The 22,228-nt window shown below is 53.5% G+C and overlaps 8 protein-coding genes across 8 annotated transcripts; 4 read left to right on the top strand and 4 right to left on the bottom strand.

Moving 5' to 3' along the window:
- Window positions 1-66: 66 nt before the first annotated feature.
- On the top strand, window positions 67-1,715 carry J4E88_005303 (uncharacterized protein; the record flags this gene model as incomplete). Its single annotated transcript, XM_049398943.1, has 2 exons — window positions 67-74; window positions 167-1,715. 2 exons carry the CDS (start codon window positions 67-69, stop codon window positions 1,713-1,715), a joined length of 1,557 nt encoding a protein of 518 aa, XP_049255623.1.
- Window positions 1,716-1,957: 242 nt separating this feature from the next.
- Window positions 1,958-2,764, bottom strand: J4E88_005302 (uncharacterized protein; the record flags this gene model as incomplete). The annotated part of the gene is made up of 1 exon (XM_049398942.1): window positions 1,958-2,764. The coding sequence occupies one exon, from the start codon at window positions 2,762-2,764 to the stop codon at window positions 1,958-1,960; it is 807 nt and encodes a 268-aa protein (XP_049255622.1).
- Window positions 2,765-3,018: 254 nt separating this feature from the next.
- J4E88_005301 (uncharacterized protein) lies at window positions 3,019-3,703 on the top strand (the record flags this gene model as incomplete). The annotated part of the gene is made up of 2 exons (XM_049398941.1): window positions 3,019-3,103; window positions 3,162-3,703. 2 exons carry the CDS (start codon window positions 3,019-3,021, stop codon window positions 3,701-3,703), a joined length of 627 nt encoding a protein of 208 aa, XP_049255621.1.
- Window positions 3,704-3,941: 238 nt separating this feature from the next.
- Window positions 3,942-5,085, top strand: J4E88_005300 (uncharacterized protein; the record flags this gene model as incomplete). Its single annotated transcript, XM_049398940.1, has 2 exons — window positions 3,942-3,966; window positions 4,049-5,085. 2 exons carry the CDS (start codon window positions 3,942-3,944, stop codon window positions 5,083-5,085), a joined length of 1,062 nt encoding a protein of 353 aa, XP_049255620.1.
- A 196-nt stretch (window positions 5,086-5,281) lies between these two features.
- J4E88_005299 (uncharacterized protein) lies at window positions 5,282-6,937 on the bottom strand (the record flags this gene model as incomplete). The annotated part of the gene is made up of 1 exon (XM_049398939.1): window positions 5,282-6,937. The coding sequence occupies one exon, from the start codon at window positions 6,935-6,937 to the stop codon at window positions 5,282-5,284; it is 1,656 nt and encodes a 551-aa protein (XP_049255619.1).
- Window positions 6,938-7,245: 308 nt separating this feature from the next.
- J4E88_005298 (uncharacterized protein) lies at window positions 7,246-8,691 on the top strand (the record flags this gene model as incomplete). Its single annotated transcript, XM_049398938.1, has 4 exons — window positions 7,246-7,282; window positions 7,329-7,387; window positions 7,437-7,893; window positions 7,943-8,691. The coding sequence occupies 4 exons, from the start codon at window positions 7,246-7,248 to the stop codon at window positions 8,689-8,691; spliced, it is 1,302 nt and encodes a 433-aa protein (XP_049255618.1).
- A 1,772-nt stretch (window positions 8,692-10,463) lies between these two features.
- On the bottom strand, window positions 10,464-11,350 carry J4E88_005297 (uncharacterized protein; the record flags this gene model as incomplete). Its single annotated transcript, XM_049398937.1, is given in 3 exon segments — window positions 10,464-10,843; window positions 10,954-11,323; window positions 11,342-11,350. The coding sequence occupies 3 exon segments, from the start codon at window positions 11,348-11,350 to the stop codon at window positions 10,464-10,466; spliced, it is 759 nt and encodes a 252-aa protein (XP_049255617.1).
- Window positions 11,351-13,401: 2,051 nt separating this feature from the next.
- J4E88_005296 (uncharacterized protein) lies at window positions 13,402-21,301 on the bottom strand (the record flags this gene model as incomplete). The annotated part of the gene is made up of 4 exons (XM_049398936.1): window positions 13,402-15,858; window positions 15,905-18,499; window positions 18,656-21,114; window positions 21,298-21,301. The coding sequence occupies 4 exons, from the start codon at window positions 21,299-21,301 to the stop codon at window positions 13,402-13,404; spliced, it is 7,515 nt and encodes a 2,504-aa protein (XP_049255616.1).
- Window positions 21,302-22,228: the final 927 nt, after the last annotated feature.

The raw sequence follows: 22,228 nt of genomic DNA, 5'->3' as shown, positions 1-22,228 counted from the left end.
TCGGTGCGGCCAAATGCGCTATGCACGCGCTGTGCCGTATGTTACCTCGCCGTCACTGTATGCGACATGCTAACGTCGTCAAGAAATCTCTATGCACGCCCACCACCCGCTCAATCACCACATCTGCGCCCTCTCAGGCAACACTAGCTTCTATAAGCACTCCCAGATCCGGACCCGGATATGTGCCCGTCAAACCTTTTGAAGAGCAGTCTGTGCTGGCGACCATCCACCGATTCCCCTCCCTCGAACCGCTCCGATTCGAACAATATCCTGCAAACCATCTCTACCTACCCACCCGACGAGACATATTACACCGCGCGGTCGTTTACGAGGGCGATAGTACACGGTTAGGTACTGCTTCTACCAAGACTAGGTATGAAGTCAGAGGTTCCCGCAGGAAGGTTAGACCGCAAAAGGGAACGGGTCGCGCTCGTCTGGGAGACAAAAAGTCGCCCATGCTGAGAGGTGGAGGTGTCGCATTTGGTCCCAAGCCTCGCGACTTCGCAACTGAGCTGCCCAAGAAGATCTACGACCTCGCATGGCGGACAGCACTGTCATACCGGTTCCGAAAAGGCGAGCTGATCATTGTGGACAACGCAATGGAGATTGAGAGCCCGTCTGTGAGGTTACTAGGTGACACCCTAAAGTACCACGAGAAATTGCTGGGCAGGGGCAGGAGCTTGATGGTAACACTGGAAGAGCGACCCTTACTCGAGCAAGCGTTGGCGGAGATGGATCGCGGCGAGCAAACACTCACATGGGAAGAAATCGACGTCAAGAACCTTCTCGAGCTGTCCCGCGTCATCATCGAGCGCGACGCCCTGCACAACATACTCCTCTCCCACGAGGAAGATCTTACACACAAGGCTCTCCAGCCCTGGCACAAGAGCCTCATTCGATCATCGCCACCCACGGAGCTCGAGTCGACCATCGGCTGGGAAGAATTCCGCGAACTCTCCCTCTCCGACCCCAAGGAAAAGGACACCATCCGCGCCGATATCTACGAGAACGTAGCAGGAACCCGCTACGCCTACGCCGAGTCCCTCCCCCAAGGACCCAAGCGCAACGAGCTTACCGTATCCGCCTACAACCTCCTCGCTGAAGCCAAAGAACTGCAATTCGCTGAAAGGACCGGCCACTCTTTCGCCGACTACCTCAACGACGCTAACACTGAATCCTTTCCTCGTCTGCAGATGTTGACCTACCAAATCAACACAAAACAAGACCTCGCCGGGCCCGGCGGGACTCTGGAAACCTCGCCCGTAAAGTCTGAAGAACTCATGATCGAGGTCCGTGAGCTCGAAGTGCAGAAACATGAGGTAGAGTACGAGGCCGCACTGCTCGCAGCCCAAATCCACGAGCACCGCTCCGCAGCCTTACGCCTCGCCGGTAATGAAGCGAGCGCGGATGAGCAGCTTGAATTGGCTAGTGATCAGAGGACTTATGTCTCGGACGCTGAGCTGTTGATTCTGGAGGCTAAGCTTGAAGTAGCCAGGCAAAAGAACACTGTCGCTACGCTCAAACGCGATGTTGCTGGCCAGAAGAAGGCAAGGGAAGAGATCAGGGTGTGTGAGCAGGTGCTCGAGGCTAAGAGGGCGGAGGTGGCTGCTGAGACTGGGGAGCTTGAGGCTCTTGAGGATGAGATGCCAGAGGTTGATGTTCCGGCTGAAGTTGAGACGAAGGCTGAGCCGGTCAAGGAGGAGAAGAGGATATGAAAGTTTTGATCGTGTTTACTGTACAGTGTATCTATAGATGTTCATGAATCGTTACACCACGTGTAGGTGGGTTGTGTTGTACAGTATACTACATGGCACGGAAAATGCTCACGTGCTCTCCCTTACCATACCTTCTTGCGTCTTCAGCCCACATTCCCAGCATCCGCGGCTCGGCATTTGCCTCAGGAGCACATGGCAAGGGTTTCCCTAGGTTTGCTTGTCCATCTCATCTCGACGTTCTCTCAAGCCGCCTCATCATCACCCTCCTTCTTCTCCACCTTCTTACCTTCATACATGACCGTCATAATGCCGCCAACCTCGCCCTCTCTCTTCGTCTCCCGAGCTCCCTTACAATCCGCCACCGCGTTCTCAATTGCCTTGAAAACCGCATTCGCTTCTTGCTCTGTCGCCTTCCTGCCATGCTTCTTCGGCCCGAGTGTAACCTCGACCTTGCGCCCCTCCTTCAGAAACTTCTTCATAGCCACCAGTCTGTGCTTCAGGTCGCCCGCTGCTATCGCCCAGTTCAGTTCTAGCGATTTTGTAGCAGGTCCTGTGCCCTGACCCTTGGCTTGCCGTCGTAGCGTCTCGAGCTTCTTTTGATGCTGTGCGCGGAGATCGATTTTAGAAATGACGCGGCATGTTGGTAGGCTGTTGGGGTCTAGGTTTCCATCTTCGTCGTATTTTCCCGGTGTCATTTGTACGAGGTGGTGGGTGACTTTGTTGAAACTTGTCAGCGCCTCGTCGAGTGGGACGTTGTTGTGGAAAACGCCCTCTTCGTCTACGAGGTTGATGATGTCGGCTTCGATGGCTTGGTCGATGACGTAGTAGTCGGAGATGGCATGGCGGCGTGTGTCTTTCGTGTACTTTATGCCGCGGGTGGAGGTCCGGCTCGTGAGACTAGGTGTGGACGAGGAGAGGGAGGTGGGAGACGATGTCGGCGCAAATGCTGGGGCGTAGAGAAGTGGGATGGAAGTTGTGTTGCGTAGGTTTGGCGCGATGAAGACACGGTACAGGGCCCGCGAAGTACCCGAGATGTGTGTTGGTGGCATTTTGAGCGATTGACGGCGGGTCGTAAGAATCAATTGAACGGGAGAGAAGTTTGACTTTGTTGCTGCAACATGCGATATTCAAGACCGAAGCTTCCCGAGATCGACGCTAGCAGGGGTCGAGTCGAATCGGAGCAGTGACGACCTCCGCAATCGTCCATGGTGACCATCTTCAGCCTGCTCACGTAGCAAACCACCATGATAGCGATAAAGACGACTTGTACATTCCTTGATCTCGCGCAACTTTACCTGCCGCCATGAGTAACTCTCTGGCGGAATATTTGTCTGCACTCGATGCGCGTGACGCGAGAGAGAAAGCGCGTGAGCAGTACATCAACGCCTGTATGTTATCTGCCTATGCGAGACGCGCAGTGCTACGAGAAGATGCTGATGTCCATAGATACCAGGCTCGCCGACAATACCGCGCAGTTGTCAAACCAGACATCCTCCGCGGAGGAGCCAACACCCACAGCCAGCGCATCGACCAAAGCCATCCCGTCAAAGGGCAAAGGCGCAGCGACAACCGATATATCCTCTCCGTCCGCTGTCGCGCAACTCCGCTCCGAACTTGCCATCACTCAGCGCACGCGCGGTGATCTCGAAACGCAACTTAGTACTTTGACTGCTGAGCTCAGCGCTCTCAAAGTCTCGGACACACACCAGAAGCAGCGCATAGAACAACTTGAAAAGGCGCGAACAACACTGGAAAGGCGGGGCAAGGATAGAGCCGAGGAGCTCAAGGGCAAGGGGAGACTCGTAGAGGAGGTGCACGATGAGATGGTTGCGCTGAACCTGCAACTCAACATGGCGGAGCAGGAAAAGGAGAAGCTACGCAAGGAGAATGAGGAGTTGACTAAGCGGTGGGTTAAGAAGATGGAGGATGAGGCACGGAGGATGAATGAGAAGTCAGGGTGGGAAGATCAGTCGCGGCGGAAGAAGTAGCGATGATGGACCCCCTGGCGTCACACTTGTTCTCTTTTGTTGGCCCTCTGCGATATGAATCCCAGCGTTTAGCGCAATAGACTGTTTTCATTTCATCTCACCTTCCTGTGGACTGCCCGCTTGCTCGCTGATGCCTTGTATCTCTTGGCGCTAGAGCTCCCCGCCGCAAGCATACAGCTCCCTCGCCTCCCCACCAAAACACCAAACTCACCCAAACAAACCTACACCGTCTTCAACCATGGGGACCGCACTGAAGACCTGGGGTAAGATTAATCCAGCTCAGAACGTAGCCATCTTTGAACTTGGATACCCCGCATACCATCGCATAGCTAACAAACATCCCAGAGCTCGAGAACTCCGTCAAGCTCGTCGACCCCAGCAAAGACGCCCTCTACAACTACTCAGCCTCCGCCCAGAAAGCCATCAACGACGCGCACCCATGGCGAACCGACCCCAACTACTTCACCTCCGTCCGCATCTCGGCCATCGCCCTCCTCAAGATGGTCATGCACGCGCGCTCGGGCGGCTCAATCGAAGTCATGGGCCTAATGCTAGGCAAGATTGAAGCACACACATTCGTCGTCACCGACGCATTCCGGTTACCAGTCGAAGGAACAGAGACACGAGTCAACGCACAAGACGAAGCAAACGAGTACATGGTAGAGTTCCTGCAGCGCGCACGAGAACAAGGCCAGATGGAGAACGCCGTCGGGTGGTATCACTCACATCCCGGCTACGGCTGCTGGCTCTCCGGAATCGACGTCAACACACAGAAGACGCAGCAAATGTTCCAGGACCCTTTCTGCGCCATCGTCATCGACCCCGACCGAACCGTCTCCGCGGGCAAAGTCGAAATCGGCGCCTTCCGCACATACTCCACAGAGTACGTAGAGAACCAAGCGAAAGCGGGTGGCGGCTCCAAGAACGTGAGCGGTGCTGAGAGCGACGGCTTCGAGACTATTCCGCTCGGCAAGATTGAGGATTTCGGTGCGCATGCCAACCACTACTATTCCCTGGAAGTCTCGCACTACAAGTCTTCGCTCGACGCCAAGTTGTTAGAAGCGCTGTGGAACAAGTACTGGGTACAAACACTCTCCTCATCGCCCCTCATCTCCAACCGCGACTACGGCACCAAGCAGATCTCCGACCTCGCCCGCAAGATGCAGCAGGAGAACAACGCCAGCAAGCGTTTCAAGGGCGGAGCGGGATACGCGACGAACAACGAGAGCAAGAACCAGTTGACCAAGCTGGGTGCAGCAGGAAGCAAGATTGCTCGTGAAGAGGACATGGGGCTGCTAGCGGCGAAGGTCAAGGATAAGGTGTTTGGTCTTGCGGATGGCGGGGAGGTTAAGAGCCAGGAGGTTGAGATGGAGACTTCCTAGACACGACAACGTGGTCAACTGTGGAAAGCATGGCATGGCAAGGCGTTCAAGGGCGTAAATAAATAGATCAGGGTGGGATAATATCACGAATTGAAGACAATGAGTTCATCGTAGCAATGCAAGAAGATCAACTAACATGTATAGTCATGACCTCGTTTCTTATACAATATTGTTACACTTTCGTTTACACACCCTTCTAATTGACCAACAACCCCAGTCTCTTCAGCGTCTCCGTCCTACCCAGGATCACAAAGATATCATACAACCTCATGCCCTGCTCCTGGCCCGTAACCGTCTTTCTCAAATAATGATACACGTCCTTCGCGCCCTTTTTCCCCTCGGGCCTCCCATCAATCATCTCATGCACCTTCTGCATCAGATTCTCCTTATTCCAATCCTTCTCTTCAATCTGCGCTAGCATCTGTGCGCGCATGGGTATATCGGAGGTCGTCGACATGGGCGGCTGCTTATCAAATGGTCGTAGGGGCGTGAAGAAGAAGGAGTTGCGGTACAGGAATTCGTTTGCGTTTGTGTAGTTTTCTGCGTCGGCGGTTATGATGGATCGGATGTAGTCGTCGGGGAAGGGGCTTCCAATTATGGACTTCCAGTCTTGGTAAGGCGATTCGGGGGAGGTGAGCAGACGGGAGACGTTGTGGGCCATTTCTTCGAGGGCGGGGCCGCCGGTTGAGGCGCGTTGCAGGGCGTGTTTGCGTTGGAGGAATTGCATTTTACCGAATGTGACGGTGGTGTTGCCCTTGGTGAATTTCAGGCTGAAGTTATCAATTAGTGTCTTCAAGTCCATGACATCGCTCTTTTCCTTGTGGCTCCATCCGAGTAGCGCGGCGAAGTTTGTGAGGGTCTCGGGGAAGATTTCCATCTCTTTGAAGGCGGTGATGTCGGTGTCGAAGTTTCGCTTGCTGAGCTTGTTGCCGTTCTCGTCGACGAGGAGGCCGACGTGGGCGAACTCTGGGGGTGTCCACCCGAAGGCTTGGTACATGGCGATGTGCTTGGGGGTGCTGGGCATCCATTCGCTTCCTCGGATTACGTGAGTGATCTTCATGAGGTGGTCGTCTACTACGTTTGCGAGATGGTATGTAGGAAGGCCGTCGGATTTGAGCAGAATTGGGTCTTCGTATGCGGATTCGGTGACATGGCCGCGTCTCTTGAGAGGCCTAAAGGTGCCGTAGATGCGGTCTTTGTATGTCGGGTACTGGTCTGGGACTTTGAGACGTATGGTGTGCGCTTCGCCCTTATGCGCTCTGTCGTCACTCTCTTCCTTGGATATCGCAGGCGGAGCGCATGTGCGGTCGTAGTCGGTTGCGATGCCGAGCTTGTGTCTGTGTTCCGCCAACGCGTTCAAGCGCTCAGAGGAACAGAAACAGCGGTATGCGTGGCCTGATTCCAGCAGTTGATGCGCATATTGCCTGTATATCGCGCTCCTCTCCGACTGCTTATACGGTCCATACGGACCTCCAACCTCTGGTCCTTCATCCCACTGCAGTCCTGCCCATCGTAGATCGTCGAACAGTCGCTGCTCGGCGTCGGGTACTGTGCGTTTCTGGTCTGTATCTTCTATCCGGAGTAAGAATTGGCCGCCTGTCCGTTTCGCGAGGAGGTAGTTGAACAGCGCCGTCCGGAGCGATCCAAGATGGAGGTAGCCGGTTGGTGAAGGCGCAAAACGCGTCCGTGCGGGAGATGTTGGTACGGCGGCCTTTGCATCGGCTTTAGCTGTATTTTCTTTGATGTGATAGGTGTTGGAAGAGATCGGACGTCGCGAGGCGCGTGAAAGGCGAATTAGACATGACCGGCACGTGTACTGCGATAGTTGTGGGCGGAGTAGGGAAAACGACATGGCGGTGTTGATGCGACGCAAAGGGTTCGAGTTCGCGGGTGAAAATGACGTGCAGGGATTCGACGTTAGTGGGGGCGGCGCCTGCTAACAATTTGGCCCGCATTACCTGCCTGCGATCGACAAATCTGGAGAAACTTTGTTGCCTTCACTCCCACTGGACGAGGCCCTTTACGTCGCTGTATCTCGCTTTATTCTTGTACATACTTTGGACCAGTTTGTCTGCTTCCCAATTACCCACGCCCAACCCAACAATAACAACACAAAAGTTTGTACCTCCAGTCTACTACGACACGACTCTCACTAACAGAATGCCACCTCCAGTGGACGAAGAAATCGACCTCTACGGTTAGTATACTCGTCCATTCATTTGGAACATTGCTAACGCGAACAGAGGTCCTCGAGATCGAAAAGGGCGCAAGCAAGATCGAGATCAAGAAGGCATACCACAAGGTTCGTAAGCAACAACAACGCAAGGGCGACCCCATTCTGACCTGTACAGGCTGCGCTAGCACATCACCCCGACAAGGTCGCAGAAGACGACCGCGCAGAGGCCGAGACTCGCTTCAAGGCCGCGAAACAAGCCTACGAGATCCTCTCCGACGATGACAAGCGACACATGTACGACACCCACGGCATGGCTGCCTTCGACCCGTCCCGAGGCGGTATGGGCGGCGAAGGCCCGGACATCGACGACATCTTTGCGCAAATGTTCGGCGGGATGGGCGGATTTGGCGGAATGCCTGGAATGGGCGGTATGGGAGGCATGCCCGGTGGACGAAACGTGCCACGGAAAGGACGATCGGTAGAGCAGGAGTACGAGGTCAGCCTGGAAGAGCTATACAAGGGCAAGACGACCAAATTCTCCAGCACCAAGAACATCATTTGCAACATGTGCAAGGGCAGCGGAGGAAAGCAGGGCGCCAAGAGCAACTCTTGTGCCGTCTGTAATGGACGCGGTACGTCGCTCTTTCATCTCGCATCATCCAGACATACTAACTCTCCCAGGTGCCAAGCAAGTCCTCCGCCAGGTCGGCCCCGGCCTCGTCACCCAAGAGACCGTTCCTTGCGGCAACTGCTCAGGCTCTGGCCAGGTCATTCCCGAGAAGCATCGCTGTAAGAAGTGCAAAGGAAAGAAGGTCGTGGAAACCAGGAACGTTCTCGAGCTTTACATTCCCCGTGGTGCGCGACAGGGCGAGCGCATAGTGCTTGCAGGAGAAGCAGATCAAGTACCCGATCAGGAGCCAGGCGACATCATCTTCACGCTTACAGAGACGCCACACGACGTCTTCGAGCGCGCAGGCGCAGATCTGAGGGCTGAGTTGAAGGTCAGCTTGGTGGAAGCATTAACAGGCTTCAACCGAGTAGTCATCACCCATCTCGACGGACGGGGTCTCAAGCTCAACGTACAACAACCAGACGGCAACGTCCTGAGACCAGGACAAATCCTCAAGATCGAAGGCGAGGGTATGCCTATCAAGCGCAGCGACGCTCGTGGCGATCTTTACCTAGTAGTCGACGTCGAATTCCCCGAGGACGGCTGGCTGAAGAACGACGCTGCAGTACAGAAGCTCCGAGATGCGCTACCAAAAGACGACAAGCCGGAAGAAAAGCACGAAGAGGTGGAAGAGGTCGACGTCGAATGGGACGCCGACATGGAGGACTACGGCGCTGGCAGCGGAGACCCACGCGCAGGCGGCGCTGAGTGGGAAGACGATGATGAGGAGGCTGAGGGTCCTCAATGTGCGACTCAGTAGAGAGTCGCATGGTATGATTGACGAATGCATGTCTTGGCGTTGGGAGGGCGACGTTCATTCCGTATTTATACACGCGCGGAGCCGTCGCGGTTATAGATTGGCTTGCATGGCTTCTAGGGCTTATTCATTTTTTTGCCGGCATCATAATGCGTAAGCATAAAATTTCCTTTCCAAGGCTGCATTCACCATTCGCTTTTGCACAGTTACACACCACGAACCTTGTAGCGATATACGATTCGAATGCGGCTCGGTCTTCGTAGTACACTGCCATGGCATTGCGCAAGTATGCTATTGCCGTTGCCTTGTCGTAGGTTCTATCTCTTGTCTCGCGCAATTCACGATCGAAATGCATTCTCTCTTCTAATCTGTTGGTCTCAGATCTAGTAAGACTTCTTTGCCTACAATCAATTCCAAGATCGAGCGCGTTTCAAACATTTGTCGACACTAACCGTGCTGCAGTAATCACTCGTTGACAGTATTGGGTATTTGGAGCAGAGCGAAACATTACCAAGTCCCAGTCTGAGTTAAAAGTTAGAAACTCGGTTGAGTTTTATGTCCTTTATTGTAGGCAAGTACGACGATGGACTGCGGAAACGTAGCAGCTAGTACTTCGGTTACATTTGCAGCATCCATGTCCACTAATTCCAGGGCGTCATTCTCGTATATTCCATGGTCACTGTCAGCAGTACACAGGTCCTGCAACGCCACAAGCCATGCGTGGATGCCATTTTAGGACACGCCCATATAAGCCTCGCGCATTCTCATTGGCCCGCTCGCAAAGTCACGTGCACAGTGGATCTCCTCCTTGGAAACGACTAAGTTGGGTGGGTCGCCTGTCACCGTTGGCCAACCAGCGTCCGATGCGGAAGGGCGCTATGTCGGAAGAGGTAATGTACGAAGGTATGGCCTGTGCGCACGTATGATAACGGCAATAGAGGATGAAGGGATGATGGCAAAGCAGTGGCTTGGTGGAGTCGACTGTTTTGGAACGGAGCGACGCGTCTGTTGTTTAAGTGCTGCTGCCTACTGCTCATTTTTGTTCTTTCACTCTCATTCACTCACTCACTCACTTACTCACTGCCAAACCTTGGAACACCCCGAGGTCATACTGGACGGCACTTCTTCTGTTTTTCGTCAGCGTCTTCAGCGAAACAAGCACAGCCATCTAGAGGCACTATACGTCCTCGCTCCGCCGTTTCTACTATCTCCGTTTGATTCCTTCACCGTTATTACACACCCGTGGACGTCTTGATCCCATCCAGAGTGGCAGAGATCGAGACCCTACCCGGCATCCACGGTATCTACACTCTCATCGAAACCTCTCGCAACTACGCCAAGCTTAATCCAAACCATGGCCTCCCCACTCACAACCGCAATCCTCCTCTTCACTCTCCTCAACACCGCAACCGCATCTCCCCTCACGAAGCGCGACGCCGGCTACGCGATCCCCGAGGGCGCCATCATCATCCTCATCCTGTTGAGTGCGGGTCTACTCGTCTGCATGGGTTACGCCATACACAAGACCTTTGGATTCAGAAGAAACCCTAATGAGTTCAGACACATGAGCGCAGAACAACAAGAGTACATGGCCGAGGTGCGGGTCAGGAACATGCAAGGACTGATGGCGGAGGGAGCGAGGAGCCAAAGGGGTGGTCCCAGGAGGGGGGAGGTGGTTTATGATTAGAAGACGAGACACTGCAAGGTCAGAGAGTTGGAGGCAGGTTGGTGTGAAGATGCGTGAGCATGCATTGGGTATCATATGTTTGGACTGCCTATCTCTCTTCGGCATACACTGGCGGCCTTTCTCCCCTCTCGTATTTTGGCACAGGATCTCTGTCTTCCACATTGCGTTCGTCTTGTACTACGTCTCCGAAGAAGACATCTGCGACGTCAACCCATAGAATCACTCGCTTCATGCCTGTTCTTGCACATCTTTCCACTTTGCCCATTCTGCCTTCGTTCTTGCCAATCGCGCTGTTTACCGCATGGACTAGATCTTCCTTTCTGATCTCTTCGTAGTCGTGGAACTCCAAGACGACTTGGTCTGCGTACGTGATGTCGGGGTTCGACCATGATGGGAGAGGTGCATTTGGTGTGTACCGAATGGCGAAGAGATGGCGTGTGTATGTGGTGATGATGGTAGGTGGAGATCCTGGTGATGTGTTCTGCCGGATTGGTGTCGCTGTGTATCTGCCTTCTTGAGTTTGTTAGTACTACTCCTCATATCACACAACCGTATCAGGGTTTATAGTGCACACTAACCAAATGAAGCCACGCCATCGATGACATCCTGTACCATATCACCAGCCTTCTTCACTCTGGCATCTTGCGGTCCGAAGCCGCCCTCTCCCATCGATGTTTCGATTTCAATGCCATGGGGTTCTCTTCGCTGCCTTCGTTTTCTGCGGACGGCTTCGGTCGCCCATATCTCCATCAGCTTTGTCCTCCGGCTTCCACCGCGGTCCTTGCGGTTCATGTGTTCCACATCCTCGCGGGATCGAATCTCATTGATGTATGCCGAGTCTGCGGGGTGGTGGTCGACACGATGTCCCCATGCAGCGAAGTCACGGGCTATGAAAGGTACAGTCGTCAAGAAAGGGCGAGTATGTTGTGTAGTGTGGATAAGGTAAACCTTTGCGCCTTGAGATACGGTCGACATGTTTGATATGAGTTTGAGATAATGACTGCAATGTCTTTATCGGAACGACCGTCTTTATACAAACCTGGGTAATGGATGAAGACTTTAGCAAAGGCCGAAAAAATCTATTTTGTTTCATACCCTCACACACAGACAGCGTGTTTGACATGCGTACGACACCACTGCAAGCAGTGCGGCCGGCATGTCAAGGCGTCGTGGTCAGAGCTTTTTGCGAAGTGAGGCGTTTCAGCACAGCGCTGGACTTATCTTTGGGCTCTCAAACGGCCATCACGACGTAGCTGAACACGCAACGGCCGCTGCTGGGTGCGCGCGCCACGATAGAAGCCCAAATTGGAGGTTGGCTGAGTGCACGATAGCACGTTAACCAAATGTCGGTCTGACATAGCAACAGTGCGGAAATGGCGTGTTGTCTGAGAGGCGAATAGGAGAGGAAGCTGCCCAGCTGCCATGTGTTAGACGTTACTGCGTGCGCTAAACCTTCAGCTTCCTCCAGGGCTGCAGGGTACCCATGGCGCTTCTGTTCTTCCGCCGACGAATCCGGAGATGGCTCCTCAGCCTCCTTCCCCGCGTCTACCGAATTGAGGTGCGACAACCAGTCAGCCACGATCGTCCTCGTGTCGCGACTAATGCATCTTTCAGCGTGCATGTAACATAACGATCTTTTCTGGGAGTGCGAAAGTTACCGGTTATGGGATTGCGAAAGCTACCGGTTCCAGAACGTTGGCGTCGAATTTGGAATGCCACGCGATTTAGGGCTGTTAGATCATTAGCACCGCACGGACTCGCCTGGCATCCTTGACCATCCTCTTGAATCGCTGCATCGCATTTCAATCTTGCCAGGGAAGAGGCTGTCACGACAAGGCTGTCATGTTTCCGTGTTCGACCTGAATATGGGGCGACCTCAACTCAACAGCACGACAGCATTCATGTCTATTACGCAGAAGTTTATTCGCACGCGCCCAATGGCTACTACGTCCAGCGCAGTGTTTCGGCGCAATCACGCTCTCGTAGATTGACACGACCCATGATCTCGATCTCTTCACATTGCTCATCATACGTGACCCCTCTTCACAGTGTTCACACATCATGTTTGCTGCAAGCACTTGCCAAAGCTCGCGCTCCTCATGCCGCACTTACCACAATACCCATGCACACCACCCATACAACAATGCTCACCTACATCCACCATCCAGCGGGCCCAGTCGTAATCCGCACAACGCACCCCTCCATCGCGCTCTGCTACCAGGGACGTGGCTGGCTAACCACATCCTCATTTGCCCAAGTCGTACGTGACCACCCAGAATGGCAGTCCACACCCGTCTTGCCCACCTTTATCACTTCGAATCCGTCTACTGAGCCTCAAGAGAGCATGTTCGCACGTATCGCTTCCACAGTACTATCCTCACTCAGCGCCACGATAGCCGTAGTACCAAGCTATGCACCCACAGGAGTGCGGAGTATTGCGCCTCTATTTGTAGGTGAGGTTGGGGATGATGTGGACCGAGAGAAGCAGAAGGAATTTGTCAATAATGGAGGGCCGATACATTGGATGACGGCGGTAGAACGGACCTGGTATCGAGATCACGGATTGCCTGTTCCGACAACAGGCTGGCTGAAGTGCAATCGAAGGTGTGAAGCGATTGAGCATAGACTTGAGAGCGGCGAACTCGACATTGATGTTTCACCACCAGGGTACGAGGCAGCCATAAGCATGCGCTAGGATGCATGTCGATTGATGACGCAGGATGCTGTGATTAGTGAACAATGGATGCGGATGGTACATGAGCATTCTAATCGTATTGTTGGCACTATGGTATCTCGCGAGCTGAATACAGCTAAAAGGAAAAGAGCGTTTGGTATCTTTTGGACGTCACCCACACATGCAATAAATCATCCTTTCTTCGTACGAAAGCACCATCCCAATATTACGCCTTGGTATCCGGTCATCCCTTCCCTCTCTTTATACAAATAAACACATTACACCATGTATATACTTGGCACTCGCATTCTCGAGCACCTGTCTTATGTACTCTTCGCTTCTTCTAGCCATCTTATAGATCCGCACTCTTGGGATTCACCAAGTAAATGTCAGGTACCTTTGGCACCTGGGGACTCTTTTGTAGTGCCAATTTGATCGCATCTCTTGTCTTGGCCCCTTCCTTGTTGTCCCCACCGCCGCCAGTCAGTCGCCTCATGCCGCTCCTAAAGCGACTTCGCGTATCGTGAGCGACAGGTTTGATAATGTTCTCCAGACTAAAGGTCCCGGCTTTGTCTGTGCTGTTCGAACGACCAGCCGAGTACTCGTCGTCGGAGAACGGCTCGTTTTGTTCGTCAAGAGTGGTGGACGAAAGTGAAGGTGAAATGCGCTGTGGTTGGTTTGGAGCAGATGGCGACGTCACTGATCGGGCATGTAAATTAGGGCGGGGGTGGCTTGTTGGGGGTAAGGTACTCGAAGAAGAGTTGGCAAAGGAGCTAAAAGCGCCCGGGGTCATGACACCAGGGTCCCTAGCCGGGGAGAGCTTGACATCAGAGATGAACCCCGACTGAAATGATGTAACGGATGCGTTTCGCGTAAGAGATTTGTGCAGGATAGGTGCCGTTTGCTGATCGTATAGATTCTCACGCATATCGTGAGCAAACGATCCATTCGCGTAACGCCCCGAGGACGAGAAGTTTGGTAAGTCTGTCAACGTCTCGGCGTCATCGTCATCCTCAAAGAAGTCGTCCAAGCTGTCTAGTTTCATGACCAGTTCACCAATGTGACTGTCGCCCCGAGTATCTTCTGAAGTCATGGTCGCTGTTCGGTGGTAGTCGGATAACGGGCTGAACGGGAATTCTTCTTGGCGGAATTCTACTTTGGGTGTCTCGGTGTCTGGCACATTCATCTCACCGAAATTTCCGCAGGTGTAGAAGACAGCGTGGACGTTGGCCCTCGTCAACTGCGAGTGCATGGCGGGGATCGGAATTGACCAGCCGCTTTCTTCAGGGATACCGTACAATGACTGCGTTTTCTCGAACTGTTTCTTGTACCCTCTGGTGGAGTGAGAACCTGCCATACTCATTCGAATATGCTGCTTGTCGAACGGCGTAAGAGTACTAGTCATGTTGAGATTGATGACGAAGTCCAGAACCCTCAGAGCTTGAGGGCAATACGCACTCTGTAGTAGTCGTAGAAGAGGCGAGAAAAGATCGGATCCTTTGGAGGCCATCTCCGGCTTGCGCATATCGATCTCGGGTAACAGGACGCAGAGGACTTCCATTGTGTTGATCTTCATCCAATCGATGTTGTTCATCAAGAGACCGAGCAGGAACACGAGGCTGCCGAACTCATGTTCTGGGAAGAATGTTGAGCGGATAGCGGACATTGTCTGCGCGAGAAAATCCTTCTCTTGACGATACCTCTTCATTGCGAAGGCTGTCAACGCTTCGGACAGCGATGTGCATTGGTAATGCTGATCGGCAACCTTTGCAAGCACTTCGGCGGTGGCTCGAACACTAGAATCTTTTGCTGTAGAGTCGAACGAGCGTAGGAATCTTGGCAGATTCGCGAGGATGGCGTACATTAGTCGGCTATCATCGCCCACGATGCGGCTGGAAGGTAGGACCACCAATCTCTCCAAGATTCGTAAAGATCGATCCAGACATGTGCTCGATCGGATACCCTTGTACGTCAGTTGAGCAAGGCCTTCGAACTTGCCTTCCCATTTATCCGGGCAACTTTCTTCCAGGATTGCCAGCACCTCTTCGTCGCCCAGATCAAGCTTGTCGAGGAACTTGTCTAGCATCAGCAGGCTCTCCATGAATTCGCCTTCGTGTATGGTATCCAAGCATGCGCAAGTGGTCCAGAACAATTGAGGGTACTGTATGAGGTCGTCCGGTGCTAGTGCTTCGATGATCGTTCGTAACGTCGTAAGTATTTCCATAGAGAATGTCTGTATATCGCTCTCCTCGTCTGATATGGTATTGGAAAGTCTTGCAAGCATGTCGGAAAGCATCTGCTGATCGAGCGAGCTCAAGATGCAGCGGAAGAGCTGGAATGATCGACATGCAATATGTCGGACCGGACACGACGTGGCCCAATTCAGTGCGACTCGCCCCCAAGCTTCTCGAAGCCCAGGGTACGCGAATGAAAAGAATCTCATGACCTCGCCAGCAACATACTCCATCGGCTCGGGAACCTTGAACGTTGAATCTGCAACGTCTTTGCCATTCTTGTCATCGTAACTCCATACCACTTTGGCGTCATGTTGTCGAATACCTTCAATGAAATCTTCGATCGATCTTTTGTTGATGCCTGGCGTATCGTCTTCAATCTTGGAGATGACTAGCTCGTGGATTAGATGCACAAGCATCTCGCGAGACTGGTCCTGAACTACAGAAGTATAGTGATCCCAAAGAACCAAGACCACCTGTAGAAGCAAAGGAATGTGCTCCTTGGCTACCTCAACTGGAGATACCATAAGATCAACCAACAGGATGAGGCAAACTTGTCCCAGAGCGAAGCCGGACTATGAGAATTAGCGCAGTTCATTCCAAGTTTTACTTTATGCTTACCTGCTTGTTGCTACTTGGTAGGACCTGAGTGAGATCGGCCAAGTATGGTAGATTGACGGCATCTGGTGGTGGTGGCATAGGCTCGCGCTTTTCGCTTACCATGGACCGCGGGTTGATCTGTAGGAGCAAGAATTCGACCACCTTCAGCCCTGCAGGGGTACTCGATAGATGGACTACGATCTGCTTGGAGTAGTCGACGTAGTTTTGTTCCCGTTTGTCTAGGCAAAGGTTGATGATGAAGTTCAAGATTAACTGAACATTTCCACCGTACGGCCCCGTTGCTAATGCTTGCCAGAGCGCCTGAATCTCATTGTGTAGTACGTTGCCGGCCTTGTAAGTGATCTCAAAGAGGTTGACAAGCAGCATGTAAGAATTAGCAGTCGGTCCTCCATCCGGATTTACTTGGAGTTCGACGGATTGCACCCAAGGAAGCATAGCGGCAACCATGTTGCGTTTGTGGTCAGGCTTGAGATCTTTGAAGTAGTAGGAAAATTGCGAGAAGACCAGGAAGGCGAGTTCAGCATGCTGCTTAGCGAGCCTCCGTGACGTCTCGAATTGCGCCAGCTTGTAGACAGCAACAGTCTTGTCAGAAATGCTGATATCTAGATCTTGCAACTTCGAGTTCTTGCCCTCGCGAGCTTCAAGCGTTCGGAGCAATCGCGTTGATTTGGTGCGTATCTCGCTGTTCTCGTGTCCAAGCGTATAAAGACCAGCGCTGAGTACTTTCCAGAATGGCAACGTATAGTCCTCATGTTGTGTGAGGACTTGTGTGACAACTTCAAAGTAGCTTTCCAACGCTTTGCCAGAAACTGCGAGGTAGCACATTTCGATTGCCTTGTCCAGCAAGTATGGATGCTCGCGGTTGTGCAGTATAAGGTTAGTGAGTGCTCGGCGACCAATCGCGTGTGTCCGATCGCTCGGGGTTTCGAAGATGCTCTGGATCCACGAGAGCATGCGTATAACATCGAACTGAAGCAGGACTTTGCTGTCAGTGGTAATACTAACAGGCCCGCCACACAACGCCGCCATGGCACTCAGCGCTGCGGTTCGAAGATCGCGTTTTTCGATCTCAAGAGCCGCAGTCGCGTTGCCTTTGTTGTTTTTATCTACCTCTCGATCAAGCATGGAACGGCGCATCTGTTCTTCACGCTGGCGGATCTGAGACTGGTTTGCCGCATAGCCGCACCACTCTTCCATCAATGTGAATGCAGCTTTCCGGGCTTGGAAAGGCATCCAATGCAAAGGATCACTGGTTTTGTTGATGCCCTCAAACAAAACCTCCACCAGTCCACAATAGTGCGTACGTAGCTTCTGATAGCGCGCTTCGAGTTGGACCTCCGTATCACTCAGGAATATTCTCAGATCCTTGGTGTAGTTCATGAGATTGTTGATTATCCATTCGTCATTGTGAGCCTCAGGGAGCTTGAGAAATTGCTGAGAGGTCAGCTTGTAGACGTGTGTAATCTCAGTCCGAAGATGGTCAGTTCGATAGTTGATTGGGCGAGGACTGCTGATCGTCCGGTTGTGATTTCCCAAGCGCATCTTCGCCTCCTCAGCGCAAGCAGCCACGATCCCTTGAAGCGATTCGAGCAGTGTACGATAGAGGTTGAGGTTGACGGAACCGAGGCCGATGACCGCAGCATCCCGAATGGCGACATTGTCCACTGACAGGAACGGAAGGACTTTGGAAAACAACTCGGTAGCAGTATGTTGCTTGTTCGTGCTAATTTGTGAAGATTTTGAGCTTTTACGCGAGTGATTTCCTTGCGTGGCTGATGTGGCCGTCGGACCGAGACTTGTCAATGTCGTGAAGGCGAATATGAGGTACAACTTCCACTGTTCGATAACGACTTCTGGTGATGTGGAAGCGAGGCGGCCACTGAGCTTGCTACTCCCGGGCTCGAAGGGTGAATACGGCGTAGAGCGCTGACCCTCGGCTAAGGATGATAGAGTGCGATACATCTGTGCAAGTCTCGCACAGACTATGTCACGAGTGAGAGTCACGGCGAAAGGACAAACCTCAAAGCTGATTCGAACCAGATTGGGGAAGATCTTGAACCACAGGGTAGCGTCGTACGGCACGTCGCTACCACAAAGCTCAACAAGGGTACTCTGCACATTGCTCTTACGCATGCCGCGTTGCAATCGACTGCGCTCAGCCAACGACAACTTTTCATCGCTAATGTCGAGAACTCTCTGGGGGCTGCCCTCCATTACCCGGATAACACGTGTATTGGAGCCTCCCAGAGCCGTGTCAAATTCAGTTATGAGGCGTAGCACGGTGACAGCGTACGAGCGGACGCGACGTGAAGGCGAGCATAGGAAGAAGAGACCATGGGACTCAACTTCGTCAACGTGCGCCCACACTGAAGACAGATCAAGAAGAGCCGCGCGATTACCAGAACCGTCATCTGGCGTATCCAATGCTGCTTTACGTGTCTTGCGCTTGATCTCTTCAATCCATATCTCTAGTAGCTCCACGTAGAGTTTCAAGGTGTTCTCGATGTGCCCAGCCCCAAGCATGCCACCATCAGACATAGTGGCATAACGGTCGTCGAAATTAAAGATGAACCGTGCAAAGCCAATCGTGACTTGCTGTGCATGTGATTGTCGGGCTATAGATTTGAGTGATTGAGCGGATGACACAGCGATGTTCCCCTGTACGTGGGCTGTCCCGGTGCACAACAGGTTTACCAGTGAATTGAACGGTATATGTGGAGACAGACAGCGGGGTAAAGCCTGAACAGCGACATGCAAGAGGTCATAAAACCCTTGCCGCGGATCTGTGGTGGTCATGTAATCTTCACGAGGAGCGAAACTGAAGGCCGCCGCCATAGGGGTCTTTGGTGTTTGCGAAGAGAATTTCTCGTCGAGTACGGCCTGGCCTCCGAATGCGTTGTCGCAGATGATGGTGATCTCCCCCAAGATCTTACAGAAGCGGATATAGTACTCCTTGGCCACTTCGGCGAAACCGGCGAAGTTCACAGGACGCGACAGACGCTCTTCCTTGAGAAGACTTGACTTTATGGGTAGAGGCTGTGAAGGCCGCGGACTAGAAGGAAGAGCCGGGAGCTCGTTCGATACCGCGTTTGGATCGTAGTCGAACGTAAGTGGAAAAGGCGGCTGCTCCGTATTTTCGAGATCAGCCATGATGGCCAGAAACGAGCGGATACCAATGACCATACGGTCAGGCTCTAGGTTTTCGACGCGCAATTCTCGGCCCGACAAGAACATGTCGGAGTTGAGCAGGGGAAAGATGATGGTCTTGAAGCAAAGGTCTTGGTACTTGTAGCCGATAATGCGTGTCAGTTGTATCAATGGCTCAGCGATGGCTGGTTCAGTTGATAGGTACGATCGCCTTCCGGGTTGGAACACCATTCGTATGATTTCTTCCAACCGGCGAACAGCGACATTTGGTGCTTCGGTTCCCCGCCTGTATATGTAAGTCCACACTAGCCGACAAATGCCTCGAAGGGCGATGGCTCTGGTTGCGCGCTCTTTGAGTCGTGGCTGAGTAGACAAGGCGAGCGCAAGCCATTGCGAGAGAAAGGTTTCGGTCGGAGAAGCACATAGGATGGCGGCCATGAGTGGGAAGGCTTCGTGCCAGTGTTTCGGCTTGCCCAGCAGTATGGCAGCGCGCTGCTTCATCATGTCGATCACAGTCTTCCATCTAGGAGCGTTGAGTTCAATGGTCGCTTTAGAGGTGATACGTAATAAGAGTTCCCTTAGGACTTGGCAGTACGCATATTTAACCGGCTGGCCGTGGGCACTGGTGAAAAGCTTTGCCATGGAAAGCATGAAATCACATGTCCGGTCCCAGGTGTCTTCAGGATATGACTTCACTTGTAGGTGCCTTAGAGCGCGAATGAGCAAGGCGCCCTTGGCTTCATGGTCTCGGTTGTACTGATTCTTGATGGCCAAGTGACCATCGACGATCTTCAGGTCAGTGATGAACTTGTCTTGCACTTGCTCAAAAATGAGGCCACTCAGCACACCGAGCAGTTGACTGTAGATGGTCCAATTGGCGAGGTTGAGAGGGGATATGTCCACGAGGTCAGGGTCCACGGTGCTGAGCTGGCCGTAGAAAAGACCAAGAAGACGGTCGGCCATCTCAAAAGTCAAGTTATGGAGGTCGGTTTGGGTCATGATCTCGATCAGGACGCGGCAAAGGATGTAGGTTGAGACAGTCGAGCGCTGTTCGGCTTGTGTGACAGTCTGCTGCAGAGCGACGATGTGGTCGGGGCCAGATGCTACAGAGGCTGCGGATTGATTATCCAGTTGTTGGACCGGTTCAGTATTACGTCGAGATAGCGCAGGATGGAGTTGAAGCCCTGGGTTGGCTTGTCGGGCAGTAAGTAAGTGAGTGCGCTGCTTGGACGCCTCCTCGCTCTTGGCTTTGCGCCATAGCATGATGGTGTCTATAAGCGGCTTTGGCTTGTGGCGCGCAATATGGCCCAGGGCCGCGATGAGCTGGTCGAAGGTAGGGTCTACACCAGGTCCACAGACACCCTCTACCCGGGCCTCAGGCTGGCCTCTCTCCGTCATGCACTGGTTGATCTTCTGCTCGGCCTGGCTGATGAAGGCGTTGAAGAGGTGGTGCAGGGCATATTCGCCAACCGTCTTGAGTTCGTGGGGATGCGGCGGGTGGCGCGACTGGGAGCGGTGGTGATTGTGGCCCTTTCGCACGGATCTGGCACTCGGCGCCCGCTCAGGCTTGCGGTGAGAAATGCTTCCATCGCTGGATGCCGCCTGTGGCCCCACGCCGGCATAGACGTTCCCTGTGCCTGCGCCAGGCTGCATGCCGTTGGCGGCGAAGGCGTCGGCTATTGATTCCTGCGACATGAGGGCTCCATCGAGGGTTGCCCCGGCGGCGGCGGCGATGATCTGGGGGCTCAGCGGGCTGGTGGCGGGGGAGTTGACGAAGCTGGTGTTGCGCGAGTGCTGGATGCCGTGGACGATGGACGTGTTGCGGTTGTGGGCGTACGAGCCCGAGGGCTTGCGCTCGAGCGTCGTCAGGGTGCGGTCGGGGCTCGAATTGCTGCTGGCAGCCTTGACGGCCGGAGTCTGGGAGCGCGAGGCGATGGTTCGTGACGAGGCAGTCAGCGCACGCCCGCGGGTCTGGCTGGGCTCACGCGAGGCCGACGAGGGGTGCTCTATATGGTGCGACACATTCCCAGCAGCTGGTCGAGCTTGCAGGAGAGGGAAAGCAGCTGCATTGGGCAAGGCACAGGGGTCAGCACAGTTCTGAGGCAGCGCGGAGAAGCGTCGACGTCAAGATAAGGCTTTGTCGCCATGGCACCTGAAGAGCCGGCACTGTCAAACTCCAGGCCGCGTGGGGAGTGCGTTTCACAGCTGAATGACGACGGGCCTGGGGCTAGGGAAATGCTACTCACACATGCCGCAGGCTTCGCGTGCAGCATCTTCCGTGGCGCGCGGAGAATACTGCAGCCTATCTTCCAAGGCTCAAGACGTAGAGGGCGCCGTTAAAGGGTCGCGACGGCTGTCATGGATGTCTCGAGGTGGATGAAATGGGTACGTAGCGGTGCCCTGTGCCTGACTAGCCGCCGTCTAGCCTGATTCGAGGCAACGATCATCCATGGCGCCCGGCATCAACACGGCTCTGGAGATCGATCCGAGCCTGGAGATTATTCAGTCCCACGTGGTCTGCCTTTCTGGGAGCTGGGCATGGCAAGCTATCGATAGGCCTCGAGAGCCTCATACGTAGGTGAGGGGTTCCTCCCGTGTCAGTATGCCTCCTAGGCAGTTACTGAGAGGTACCTGATAACGGGCGCTTCTATCCTAGATACCTAGGTAGTGCTCAGCTGACCTTGATCGGAAGGAAGAGTATTGGTAACTGCCGTACGCGATGCTTCTCCATCTGTGATTTGTCGTTCACCATGCACATGTCTATTCGTACATGAGAATAGTAGGCTGACTCATTATGACACACGTGCAGTAAGGCTGGAGATGCAAGACTGTAGACGCGGGAGTTGCGACATCTTAAACGCGCAGTGATGACAAGACTTAGATATCTGCATCGGGATAGGCGCCTCTTTACCTCAATCGATACTGCCACCTGCACTTGCTCTGGCTGCGCATATATATGCACTTCCAGGCTTCGCTTAGTCTACGGTCTTGGTGCGTGAAGCATCCATGAGATGATACCAGGAACACCCAGGAAGACGGCTCACAGCCTTTGAGCACTGGGCAAGACGCCTCGTCATCTTTGCGCAATCATATGCGAAAACTTTCATTTCGAGCGAACCGTGAAATCTATCGTCAGGAGGGAAAGTTTCCCGCCCTGGAGTTGACCATCACATGCTT

The sequence above is a fragment of the Alternaria novae-zelandiae genome (genome assembly GCF_023758075.1).
Source record: "Alternaria novae-zelandiae strain BMP 2774 chromosome Unknown scaffold_9, whole genome shotgun sequence".
Classification (NCBI taxonomy): Eukaryota; Fungi; Ascomycota; class Dothideomycetes; order Pleosporales; family Pleosporaceae; genus Alternaria; species Alternaria novae-zelandiae.
Note: the sequence above shows the minus strand (reverse complement) of the source record. Positions and strands in the feature narration are given on the sequence as shown.